This window comes from Anabas testudineus, chromosome 15 (genome assembly GCF_900324465.2).
Source record: "Anabas testudineus chromosome 15, fAnaTes1.2, whole genome shotgun sequence".
Lineage (NCBI taxonomy): Eukaryota > Metazoa > Chordata > Actinopteri > Anabantiformes > Anabantidae > Anabas > Anabas testudineus.
The window spans coordinates 10,431,742-10,445,240 of NC_046624.1; the positions used below are offsets into that span (position 1 = coordinate 10,431,742).

General features: G+C 39.8%; 3 protein-coding genes across 7 annotated transcripts in view; 2 read left to right on the plus strand and 1 right to left on the minus strand.

The window, feature by feature from the left end:
• Positions 1–5,954, plus strand: part of morn4 (MORN repeat containing 4) — a 7,987-nt gene extending 2,033 nt beyond the window's left edge. Inside the window, exons 1-6 of one of the 5 annotated variants that reach the window (XM_026355061.1) lie at positions 888–935; positions 1,340–1,424; positions 1,574–1,647; positions 3,018–3,132; positions 3,219–3,328; positions 3,423–5,954. In XM_026355061.1, coding sequence (XP_026210846.1) covers positions 1,581–1,647; positions 3,018–3,132; positions 3,219–3,328; positions 3,423–3,571 — 441 coding nt within the window. In that variant the 5' untranslated portion in view covers positions 888–935; positions 1,340–1,424; positions 1,574–1,580 and the 3' untranslated portion in view covers positions 3,572–5,954. The other 4 variants (XM_026355065.1, XM_026355062.1, XM_026355063.1 and 1 more) reach the window with 4 other exon arrangements.
• A 493-nt stretch (positions 5,955–6,447) lies between these two features.
• LOC113159280 (ankyrin repeat domain-containing protein 2) lies at positions 6,448–8,479 on the minus strand. Its single transcript, XM_026355895.1, has 7 exons — positions 8,434–8,479; positions 8,232–8,339; positions 8,047–8,145; positions 7,873–7,971; positions 7,663–7,761; positions 7,476–7,574; positions 6,448–7,146 (listed from the first exon to the last, which is right to left on the minus strand). The coding sequence occupies exons 1-7, from the start codon at positions 8,443–8,445 to the stop codon at positions 7,021–7,023; spliced, it is 642 nt and encodes a 213-aa protein (XP_026211680.1). The 5' UTR covers positions 8,446–8,479; the 3' UTR covers positions 6,448–7,020.
• Positions 8,480–10,281: 1,802 nt separating this feature from the next.
• Positions 10,282–12,744, plus strand: st3gal7 (ST3 beta-galactoside alpha-2,3-sialyltransferase 7). Its single transcript, XM_026355894.1, has 8 exons — positions 10,282–10,399; positions 10,637–10,787; positions 10,879–10,996; positions 11,075–11,412; positions 11,540–11,726; positions 11,872–12,012; positions 12,114–12,263; positions 12,359–12,744. Exons 2-8 carry the CDS (start codon positions 10,654–10,656, stop codon positions 12,443–12,445), a joined length of 1,155 nt encoding a protein of 384 aa, XP_026211679.1. The 5' UTR covers positions 10,282–10,399; positions 10,637–10,653; the 3' UTR covers positions 12,446–12,744.
• Positions 12,745–13,499: the final 755 nt, after the last annotated feature.

The window sequence follows — 13,499 nt, forward strand, 5'->3', positions numbered from 1 at the left end:
TGTGTGATATTCCCAGGCATCGGTTGTACTTGCCATTTGTAACTGGCAAACAATAATATGCTAAATTAAAATGGTTATAATGGTAAATTTCAATGAAAAGACCTAGTGAAAGGGGTTTCCAAAACCTCTTCTGATAAAGTATACGGACACCTTAGGAAATAGTATAATGTACCAATGTAATATATTGTTAATAATACCATCATTATACAAAATAGTCCCAGTCAGCCAGTCAGCAACTTACACATTTTACATTTTATAGCCTCCTAGATTACAAACAAATTACACAGTGTGCTTCTTTTAGCTGTAGTGCATCAAGAAGTTTCCTAAATATGCCCAACAACCATTTATAAATGTCTGCCACTGTCTCTATGCTGTAGGACACTAGGCCAATCAGAAGGAGTTTTCAATGGGAGCCAGAGGAGTCATGCAATCAAACACAGCAGCAATGATGCTGTTGTAATGCTGCCTTTAAGTGCTGTCGGGATTATTGCCATCTTAAGCCGAAGCGGGCATAAACATAAACATAGACACGACAAATGAAACAAATATGTCTAACAGGAGGGTAGGTTTCTGTTAATGTTGCTGTATGTCTCTAGGGGTCAAAAACAAGTGAAGCCAGTCAAAGAATGTAACGTTTTAATATTATTAGGTCTATAGCCTATAGAGACATATTGCGCAATTCCTGAGTTGTTGTAACTAAGCTGTTCGTTTTAATCCCTAATAAAACATCAGTATTTGAATGTTTATTTATATTTCTAATATTTCTAACGTGTGGAAAAGGCAGTGTATCTGAAGGCTGCTGGACTCGGACAATTAATTTACGGGGAGCACCTGAATGCAACACAGGGCTCTCAGCCGGTGTTTTCATATTTTGACGCCCCTCCGCTCTTTTACGGTGCTTTCCATGCTTCAACGACGACAAACGTAGCGTACAGGTAAATGATGGCGTTAATAGGATCTGTCGATCGTCTGTGATGCTTTAGTTTACAGTAGATTTACGTACAGCGGGCTTGTCATTGAAGGCGATTGTCTGTCCAACAACATCCAAACGCTGATCGAAATAGGCTATTGACAGTCTAAGTTGGATATTTATAATACATGTTTCAGTGCTGGGGTTGAGCTGATGAATTATAGATATTCACTGGCGACCGCATGTGTAAAACTACACCTGACTGCCATTCTGCCACATAGTCAGTGGCTTAGGAGCGAGAGAGCTACTGAAATATTTGGAAATGGTCACTAAGTGAAAAGCTTTTGTTTATGTCTGCAGTCGTTCTTCAGTCACGTTTTCCAGTGTATGCTTTCACAGTTAGAGGGCGTTTCTTCCCACTTTACACAGCATCACCACCAGCAACATGCACTGACCATTAAACAACCTTGTTGGGTTGAAAGTTCATAAAGCCTGGAGGGTTATTTCTCAAAAGGTTTGTCAATAATTCAGCTATTTAATTGTGAAATAGTTGTCAGACTAATTTATTCATGGCGTTTAGTAGGCTACTGTCACTAGAGAAATTGAATACTAGTCACATGAGACTGTATGGTCCTGTGTCTAATGTGTATGTGTTGAAAACAGGGGGGCCATGACTCTGACCAGAGGATCATTCACCTATGCCAGTGGAGAAGAGTACCATGGAGAGTGGAAAGAAGGCAAGACAGCTCCGTAGTTAGTTTTTAAATAAAGTGTGTGTGCAAATATTACAAACAAGCTTTTATTTTTGTAGTAGATGTGCTGTAGTCCCCCGTGTTGTGCACATGTAAGTTGTCATCCATGTGAAACAGAATAGTGAGGCATTTATAGCGTGAGAAAACTTATTCTATGTTTGTTACATATCATTTAAATATTAATATTTTAACTGACAGTTTGACTATTACTGTATGTAGGTAACCTACAGACATTATACTGTATATTTTCCATTATTTTAACTAAGCCTACCTACCCAGTGTTTTCCATATATATGTGCAGTTTAGCCTACAGCAGATTCCCTTCTCCCCCAATTCCTTGCCACATGTCAAGACACTGATCCCAGAACCTTAGAGCTTAAAATGTGGCTGCTTGTCCACAGAGGAAGGGGACTAATAAAGTATGAATTCTTTTTATATAGTAATCACTTCATTTATAAAAGACAATGTTTTACCCATTGTAAAATACTGAAAAGTAAAATATCACCTTTGATTAAGAGGATGCTTGGACTTCTTTCAGTGTCTCTCTCTCTTTCACACACACACACACACACACACACACACACACACACACACACACACACACACACACACACATATAACTAAAGCTATTTAGTCAAATCCCAATTAGCTGGCATTGACAACCCATGACGAACAGGGACAGATTTGCAAGCTCTGGCTTTGTCAAATCTTCTGGATTAGACTTTGGATCTGTTTTGAGAATTTTACAGAGGCCTCTGTCAGCTGCTGTTAAGAAACCAAATCAGTCCAAATACTATGAACAAGAGCATTGTGATTTTCTTCTGCAAACATCCACAGAAATGTATAGGTGCGTGCCTTCTGAAATGACTTTGAGCTTTAGCAATGAACCGTAGACTACCAGGAGGGGGATGCAAGTATTTCCTGCATCCTAAAGTGGCGATCCTGCTAAAAATCTCTTGGATTAGAGTATGGTAATTCTCACCACACATGAGGCAGATGGGACTTCTAAATCAGTAGTAAACCTTTAGCCGGGGGGGTGGAGGGGTGTTGCAGGAGTTACTTAAATCCAAGCACGTACTGACTCGTGACATATGTAGTTGTTCTACAGTATCAAGTGAATATAAAACCCTGAGCTGCATTGACACGTTGAAATGTCATGCTCAGTCGGTTGTTTCAAACAGTATGCTACACACTGTTATGAAAGAATAACCTATAAAAAGCACTATGACACTCGTGTCCACTGAGAAGTTGTATCGAGAAACACAAGAAATCCTGTACAGGCAAATGGCTTTGTGTTTCCGTCATCTGTTTGAAGCTTGAATCCTTACTCATGGTGATGGTGTGCGACTTTCCAGGTCGGAGGCACGGTGTTGGCCAGCTCAAGTTTCAGGACGGGACCTGCTACACTGGCCAGTTTGAGAATGGACTCTTCCATGGCTCTGGCGTACTTCTCTTTACAGATGGATCCAGGTCTGTCAGAGTAAGAAAAAGGAAAGCAGGTTTTGTCCTCAATCAAAAGTTACAAGTGACACCCTGCTGTCTTTTCACATCATCAGATACGAAGGAGAATTTGCACATGGGAAGTTTCAAGGTACAGGGGTCTTTAGTCGATATGATGGAATGAAATTTGAAGGGGAATTCAAAGACGGACGTGTAGAGGGTTATGGTAAGTCTATTCCACCACTGGAACAGATTGTCCATAAGGATGTCAATAATGTCTTTCTGTGGTTGGTTATATTGTCCTGTGTCTCTGCCTCCAGGGCTATTGACTTTTCCAGATGGATCTCATGGTGTCCCACGAAACGAGGGCTTTTTTCAAAACCACAAGCTACAGAAAAGAGAGAAGTGTCCTGGCGTGGTGCAGCATGCACAGGCTTCAGCCTCCAGCGCTCGCTGTCTGGCTCTTTGACTGTCACGGTGCCTGGTGAAGACACGGTCAGGGTTCGAGCACCTTCCAGGAGAGCCTCAGGGATGTGTACTTGTATACTCTTCTCCAGCTCTTCTCTCTGTGTGTGTTTCTCTCTATTTTCACCACCACTTCCCTTTTTCTTCTTTCTGCAAATTCCTTGATTCACAGTGGCTTGGAATGCAAATGCAATTTGACCAAACAATGTACTCCGTGAAGCACATCTTTTAATTCAGAATTTATTTAAACAGCAAATGTGGCTGTTTATTATTGTTCTGCTTCAAACTGTTTTTGGAGTAGTTAGCTCTCGTATATTAAAACAAGTAAAAATGGGTATGGGAATATATACCTATTCTTACCATCTTTATGTCAAGACCTTAGCTACTAAAAAGTCAACTTAAAATGCTGCAATCCATCATGAAGTACCCTGTGGAGTTTTTGACCACTTGCAGCGCTACATTTTTGCAATTGGATCTGTTTTGTTTTTGTCATGCACAGGCATGAGAATGCAAATGCATTGATGCTAATAGTGGTGGTAACTTGGAAGAAAGATTAACAATGTCCCCACAGGAAACACAGACCTACACAAGAAAAAGGAGCTTAAAATTAAATTATAAAATTTACGAAACAGGAAATGCATTCATTGTATATGTCAGGTCTCCAAAATACACATAGTACATTTTAATAAAAATAACAATAAAAATAACAAGCCAATGTAAACAGAGTTTTACATAATTTTATGTACAAAACGCTCCACAGGGACCTTTAAAATCTCAATTAACTGCGCTGCTGCAAATTGTATAATTTTAAAAATGTGTTTTTTCACTGGTGTTTCTCCATTTTGGAGAGCAGTAGTCACATTTGCCTTAAAGACATTTTGGTACAGGAGTGTATTTCAAGGGCATCCATCTGAAAATCAGATGATGCACAGTGCCCTCTTCAGCATCATTTGCCCTATGGTGTCTGTCAGCCCAATGAATTTGAGGTCTGCCTGATGATTGCCTTCACGCTGAGAGACACATTGCTAATCTGGTGCTGAGTTTCAGCTCAAATCATTCAGTCCAGTAGCTCTCCTCCAATAAACATCCCACTCCCAGTGGAAATCACTGGAGAGGAGAATTGACTGAATCATTTTCTCATGTTTCTCCCTGCGTAATCTGCAAGACTTGGATAACTGGACATCCCCAGTGTTGTTAAAGAAGAAGAATCTTAATTAAATGCATCGAATTAGGGACGTATATCTTAACTGAAGCAACTGAATGAAACATGTTATTCATCAGATCTATATTTAAGAGTATGTTATTCTTATGCTTATCTTTGTTTTTCTTTCTGAGGTGTCTAGATATGTATTGTCAGTAACTGTAATTGTTCTGACCTTTCAAATTATTCATTGTTTGAATGGTCAGGCATAAAATGGACTTAGATGTATATTTACGTAAGATCGCGTGGTTGAGTATTTTGAGGTGTCTAAGAATTTATTTACCATTATAGCCAGCCACAGATTAATTCAATACTTGAACAGTTAACAGGCCTTATAACTCACTTGTAGACATGGCTTGTCTAGGGTTGCCTACATATAACCAAAGACAATCAAACGATATTAAAGGTATGACAGCCTCGAACATGTTATTTCATATAGATGAACAATAAGGACAAATCAATAAGGACAAATCCACCTGGGGGATAAAGCATGCAAGAAAAACAATAGAACCGACAGCTGAACAGGGAAATGATATAAGATTCTGTTGTAAATATTCCTGTTGTAAAGCTATAGCCTGGATTATTTGCACTTACTGATTTGTTATAACTGTTGTTATACTCTAGGATGATAAAAAAACAAACAAAAAACAATACTCAATGTTGTGAGCCTATACTATTGCTTGCTTCACATACACCCTTTGTTATGGACGTGCACTGCACAGTACAGTCAGGAAGACAGACGATAACAAAAAGCAGATCAGTGCATGCATCAGTATCACTAACTACAAGCGCACAGTGATTATTTCATGTTTTCTGTATGTAAAATATGCTATATTTCGAATCGTATAATACTATTTCTCCTTTCCACTATTGTGGAGATGACACCTGCTCAAGCCTTTTTTTGTCTAAACACAGTCTTGCCTGAGTGGCATTAAATACACAAGAATACGACATCCATTTCCAACTTGAAACAAATGGTGCTTTATAAGCGTGCCTGTCCAGACTTTCACCTGCCTGGAAAATATCATTGCCATGGTTACCTTCTTTTCAGTGACAATATAATGTTGCTTTGAGTGCTCTTAGAGGAAACTACTGCACAGTATGCTCTCGTTCTCCTGAAATAAGTCTGAGTAGGTATCACCTAGGTGGCAGTTGATGTGTTTAATAAAAACGTGTGTTGAAAAAGGAACATGCTTTTTATTGGTTGTCACAGCATTGGATTTGTATACAGAAGCGTTTATTCATTTTTAGATGATATTGCGGCCGCACCTGATGTTCTAACACAGAGGCTGAGATGTGCAGCATTTGCAGCTGTAAGGGGAAGTTTAACCGTCTCATGGATGAACAGGTTTTTCTGGTTTTTGCTGCTACACATTATGGAGCCTCCCGTTTCCCCATCCCCCCCCCTCCCCATTCGACACAACTTCAGCCCTCAGCAGCTTGACAGCGAAATCTGTAAAGCGTGCATAAGTCAGCTCAAATTTAAGAGTCTGTTTTTCTTTCTGATACATGAGCTACATTATATTGATAAATAATATCTCAAGTTAACAAAACACTGAAAACATAGGATGTATTGTGCTGGTATGTGTCTCCACTAAGGTCCCTGACAGTTACGCAGCTTTGCTTGGAACAGGAAATACTGTGTGTGGCTGATAATGTATCTGGTGAGTTGTCTACAATAAACACATTGCTATTTTAACAGAAGACCACAACTGCATGCTTGTCAAAGCAGCATTTTACATTTGGATTATGAAAGACACAGCAGAAGCACAATGTTTGTTGAAATGTATTCATGAAATGCTGCCTCCCTATGTACAACTGCACTGTAAGGAGGGGTGCAGGCAGCCCTGTTCCCCAGTACAAATGATCAACCTTCCTGAGGAACATTTAAGCCACTGATGACAGAAGGAAAATATGTCCACTGAGCTCCCCTCGAATCCCTGACTTTAGTGAGGGGCATGCCAGCCATCTGCTATCGTCAGCTGACGTCTCAAACAAACTACTGTTGCTTTGTTTCCTCAATGAAGCAACACCTATATGTTGATTCAAACAAAGCTTCTCTACAGCACTGTCCATTATTATTCAACTTCCAAAGGCATCAGAAATCATATTTGCAGACACCAAGATAATGCACGTTTAAACATGGTGCATACAGATTTGCATTGAAATTACAGGATGTATTCGAACCTGAGACATAGAACAGTCACGTGAGTCTAATGAATGAGTAGAAGTATAACGCTCCACTGCACTATTTACTTCTCTCCTGAGTTGTTTTCAGGCGGCACCAGTGTCATCCCCTTCAGTTTCTCCAACCTCTGCAGGGTTTCCACGATGTCAAATTGCCATTGCTTTACCTGCTGCACTGCCGTCAATCCCTCCTGTAACAAAGTTCTTAGTGTTAGTGTGGGGACATAGTGTGTGTATAATGTTTAGATATAAGCCACAGTAGGTAGATTGCATCAGTTTGCCTCTTTTAGGGAGATGATGTGCTCAACTGTCATGCTGCAGGCACTACAGGAAGTTGTTGTACAAGACCAAGAAACCCCTCACAATGCAGCAAAATTTACTTCATTATGAGCTAATTACTGAATTAACCGGCTGCTGGCTGTAGAGTCATCAAGTAAAGCTATCAAGTCTAGTTCTTTGGGAAAAAAAACACTAAGTACATTTTGCAATCTTCAAAGTGAACCACATTTGCATAACTCACATGATTTTTTATTTTTGTGTCGGCGCCTGCAACTATTAGAAGTTCCACTATCTTGTATCTGTTGAGATGCACAGCATCATGCAGGGCTGTGTCCCCTTCCTGACAGCAGAAAATATGTATTAATGACACAAATGTTTTGTAGATATGATGAAACACAGAAATTAAAAACTACTGAGGTGTTGTCTACCCGGTCTCTGGAGTTGATTTTGGCACCAGAGGACAACAGGTACTCCACAACAGAAGTGTGACCTGTTCTTGTGGCCACATGCAGAGGAGTGCTGTACAACTGCGGTGTGGACACAAGCATAAACTGTAACTGGGTTACTTGTCAGCAAATCCCTATAAGAACAGAATTTATCTCAGAACAAACACAGGCACAAGTAACAAGCAGATTTACCTCGTCTCTCATGTTCAGGTCAGCCCCATGGCTCTTCAGGGCTTTGACAACTCCCAGGCTTCCCCCTCTGCATGCCCAGTGAATTGCCCTAGAGCCCAGCTGAAAAACATTAGAGGAGCTTTAGTGTGTGAAGATGATCATTGTTACACACAAGCAATTGTCTGCATTGCTTACTCGATCTTTAAAGTTGATATCAGCTCCTTTTTCTAAAAGCCTCTGCACTACTGCAGTGTGTCCTTCCAGAGAGGCACGATGTAGAGCTGTCCTCTTCAACTGCAAAGGTTACATATTTTAGAAGTGGAAATTATTTATCGTAAACTATATTTTATAATTTATCTTTGCTATCAGTAAGAGCTAACCTCATCATGTACATTTGGGTTCCCACCATCAGCCAGATACTTGTCTATGACGTCCAGTTTGCCTTGACTGGCTGCATTCATGAATTCTGCAGTATGCACAGACCCTATCTATTGAAATAGAGCGACAGATGAGATACGATGACTCCGTTTTTATGCCACTCTAGTGCATGAAAATATAAGGTTTATGAAAATTCTAGCTCACCACAGACACCATAGGCGAGTATAATGTCTTTTTTGTTTTGCACAGCTCTGAGATACTCTCTCCTCTGTTTAAGTGCAAAATGTCACAGTGTAAGTCTGAGGTGGTCCTGCTCATTCTCTCTTCTGCCTGGAAAATGATAGAAACAGTCATAATGCAGAAAGCAATATTAGAAAGCTGGGTGAGGTAGGCACTGCTGGCTTGTAAAGCAGAATTGCCAACTAGGCAAGAGTTGGGAGTTGGGAATAGTAGTGTTAATGGCAAAATAAATTCACAGCATAGTGCAAGCTAGGTCTAGCCACAACTAAAGTAGTTTACTAAATACAATGGATTTCTTTTGTTTTTAATTTGTTTTTACATGATTTATTCATAACATAAAGTTCAAAGGTATTGTATTGAATTTTGTTTAATTTGTCTTATTTTTAAGTAAAATGACAATTTATTTGACAAGTTCTTTGTAGGTCTAGTGCATAAAATGTCCGCAGCATATTACCAGGAGCATTAACTAAACACTCTAGTACTTTCAATGTGACTCCAACTGCGAGCAGGTTCATGTCAAGTGATCACTGATTTGCATGTGCTATGCAGCAGATTTTATGATCTGCAAATAGACAAAGTTGAGTTGAGTCCACGTGTTCTGTGCTTAACATTGGTGCTGACATTTTCTAGGATATAACAGCTTATTATACAAAGGATTTAAGGGTTTGATTTTGTGATGCAGTAACAGTAATATGAGGCATGCAAACTCCTGTGAATAACATCTCCCTAGTAGTCAGTGATTATTGATTATTATTCCACAAATCAGACTTTTTGTACTGAGAAATAATTAAAAAGTCACCAGAAATCCCTTTGGCACATTAGTGTTTATCTCACCTACCTGAGTTTTATCTTCTGCTCCTGTTTTGTGGTTCATCATGCTGCCTTCCCACTGCCCACATTTTCCCTCTGTTGGTAGAAAAATACAAAAAAAATACATCAATAAAATATTATTGAACAGCTGACGTTTTTTTAAATCATAAACTGATATAAGAAAACAAAAGTAAAGTGGAAAAACTTGGCTGATTGCGTGTCACCTTATACACAAGTGCTGCAAACCCAGCGGCTTCGTGGATGAAATGCCACGTTCATGGTGGGACATTGTATCACCCCAACAAACAGGTGTGTGCGCCCTTTGGTGTGTGTATGCACATACTGTATGTTTGTGAGTACTTGCCAGCTCCACACACTCTCTCTCTCTATCACCCTTTCTCTTCCTGTCATCCATGGAAACACACACACACACATTCATATACAAGTACATGCAACACCTCAGGCATGTCAAACCCAGGTCATGGGTTGAGGTTGCATTCATTCCACAGGATCCTGGTTTTACTCACTCCTATTGTTGAAACTGTGTCCACTTGTACAGGAGCACAGCCCCCATAAACAGGCTGTTTTAGGGGATTATGTTATTTATAAAGGTTTCATTACTGTCAAGTGATACCTTGTAAATATCTGTTTGATAGCACACCAACAATCAATCACTGAACAGCTTAAGCTTTAGTGATTTTCCATGAAAGCATTGTATTGGTTTAAGATACTATATATACTGTATATATATATATATATATATACAGATATTTATATATAAATTATCCTTTTATATCATATCCGACATTTAAGGGGTCCTTTAGTGATTTCTTGTCTTTTCTCACACATAATGGATACTTCCTTTTTCTTGCAAACATTTCCATGCAAAATGTTATTGAGTGGACAGGACCACACACTTATTTACAGGCATTCCTGCCAGAATGTGACTGAGTGACATGTTAATGGTTAACCAGTGTTACTGAGAGAAGTGGCAGAGTTCAGTAGGATATGAAGCAGCAGCCATTTTAGCTGCACATGACTTCTTGCTTCTTTCCTTTCAACCATGGAGCACAGAGGAACAGACAGTTAACTATCAGCTGATCTCTCCACCAGCCTGGATGTGAGTTGTATCGTTTTTATTAGTCAAACAGATTTGATTTATTTTTTTAGTGGTAGCAATTTCATAAGACAACAATGGTTTACATTTGTAGTAAATAGGTAAATGGTACTCTAAGCATTATAAGTAATTGATTGTATGTATTAAAAAGAGCCTATAGAGACTATAGAGAGAAGCATTTTGTTATTTATTGATGCCAGTTATAATCACTAAGAGTTAAAAAATCTGTGTGGGTTTCAGGTGGAAGAACAGGTGCCATGGTAACGCTGAATCACTTGAGTGTTGATGACCCAGATGATGGCTCCCCACTGCTGCCTGAGGTTGCAACACCAACACCTGTCAAACAGCCCGTGGCCTTAAATACTGACTCAAGGGAATTTTTCCTCAGCAGGTACATCTCTGCAGATGGCATATTTACAGTATTTTGTGGACCCGTTATTTAATGCTATAAACCAAATCATGTTTTCTTCTCTGCTGTAAAGGAGACAGAACATCTCCTTCAGTCTAATGCTGCTCATTGGATGCTACTCAGCTATTCTAATTCCTGCATATTTCCCCTTGGATAAGGTCCATGATGACAACCAACATCCCAAAGATTTGGTAAGGACACATATCCTAGTAAACAATTTGGCTAATTTCTTCACTCTCACCAAACTCCTATCTAACCTCTCTCTACAGGTCTTAATAAATCAATCAGCCTCCCTGCTATCAGAGCCCTGTCAACCTCGCTGGTGTCTGAACCACCTCAAACCTCTGTCCTGCTCTGAAGGTCTTCTAGACATCCCTGTGTTTGTGCAGCACGACAGGCTTGTGCCTTGGGATTTGTCCCCTCCTCTGGGGCTCCAGGGCACAGAAGAGCATTTAGCCCTTGCTCTTGCCTCTCTACCTCAGCCTGGCCTGCCCCCGTCACTGAGGAGAGAAGGGAGTTGCAGACGATGTGTGGTGGTGGGCAGTGGTGGGGTTCTTCATGGGAGCCATCTTGGATCTCATATAGATCAGTATGACATCATTATCAGGTAAGAGTGCCAATGCTCAACAGACAAAGGTGGAAGGATAACTTACTAGGTTGCTGATGGCATACTCTGGGGAGAGGTTAAGGGAAAATTATCAGTTTCAAAGATGCATTTTCATCTCTATTACCAGGCTGAACAATGCTCCAGTGGCTGGCTTTGAAAGAGACGCTGGTTCCCGCACCACTATCCGCCTGATTTACCCAGAGGGAGCACCTCACTTGGCACATGAGTACCAAAAGACCACCATGGTTGCCCTGGTGGTCTTCAAGAGCCTGGACCTGGACTGGCTCACTTCTGTCATCACCAAACAGCCTCTGGTAAGCCTACATCACAGCAACTGCTGCACACAGAAACGGTGCATTACATGAGCTATGTTTTGTCACAGTACCTCATGTAGTACACTGGTTTCACATGATCACACTCATGCTCCACATCTGCTGCGTTGTTTTTCTGTTTTTATAGAGTTTCTGGTCCAAAATGTGGTTCTGGAGGGAGGTGGTTGACGATATTCCCCTGAAACCTGAAAACTTCAGAATCGTACATCCGGAAATTATTCACAAGACAGGACAAGTCTTACAGAAATATGCTCTGAAACAGGGAAATGTAAGTTGTAACATGAGATATACATAATTAATTGCCTTTTGACAAGATGAGAACCAACAAAACATTGCATACATCACAGAACATTTTCTTTTATCACACAGATGGTGCCAACACTAGGCGCTAGTGCGTTGGTGATGGCGTTGCAGCTCTGTGACCAGGTGAGCCTCGCAGGTTTTGGGTACGATATGCAGCATCCAGAGGCCAGGCTTCACTACTATGAGACCATACGCATGGATGCAATGAAGGCTCAAGTAAGCTTTGATTAAAACCACATTTTTAAGACTCGTAAACCTCAGGTTTTGCCTCCAGTGGGTCATTCATGGCTCCTTTTATTATCACAATCCAGGTGGTGCATGACGTCAGTGCCGAAAAACTATTCTTGAGGGACTTGGTGGCTGCAGGAGCTGTGACTGACCTCACAGGAGCTCTGTGAGTCGGTAATAAAGAAGTTGATAATACACAGAGCTCAACATGCACTCCTCTCTCTCACTGTGAGCCTGTGTGGAGTCGACCATACAGTAACTGTACTGGAAGAACCCCCCCTTCCCCTCCACTGTAAGAACTAACCTTTAAATGCTCACATTGTCCAGGATTCACTGATGGTTGAGCAAATTAAACTCTAAAGGTTAGCGCATGATTATGAAAACCAACCTAATGATGTCTTATTTAATTTCAGCTGATCAATATGTGTACAGTAATTTTCATGAGTGGAAATAAAGCCAATAGTCAATAGTTCAAACCGTGCTCTTCAATTGTTTGAAATGACTTACTAAACATGTGAATGTGAGACCACTGATATTTATTGTCTCCAAAATATAATCTAAGATAAATGTACAGTAGATCATTACGTTTTATTCATACAGAAGTAATACAGGTCAAATGAACTGTATCTCTATTTATAAAAATCAACTGCAAATTTTAAAAAGTGAAAAACCAACATCAACCAACATTACAAATAAATAGGCAATTTGTCATAAATGAGTATTCAAAAATATATTAGAATCTACAGTAATTAAGATGTGCTACTATCTATATCGATTTTTATAACTCAATAATGGTGCACAGTGGTGTTCGACTGATCATGAACATAAGTGCTTCAGAAGATTACTTTAGGTTGCATATCTCTGAACAAAATGAAAATTACAGAAAACATGGGAAACAAGACACACACACACACACACACACACACACACACACACACACACAAACATATGCGCATATGACAATAGAAATGTAAACCTTAATTTTATGGTTTTCTGCATTAATTTGTCTGATCTGATCATCTAAGTCAAGAGTATTACCAATTATGTGTCTAAAATAATAATAACAAAGTTTCATTTTATGTCTTTATTAAGAACAACCATAAAAACCTCACAGTGCTAGAAAAAGTAAAAATTTATGTGGAAATTAAAGTGGAATTAATAACTGGTCCCAGACCTCAACCAGATGCTTCCTGTAGCTGTGGATCAGACCTGCACATTGTTCAG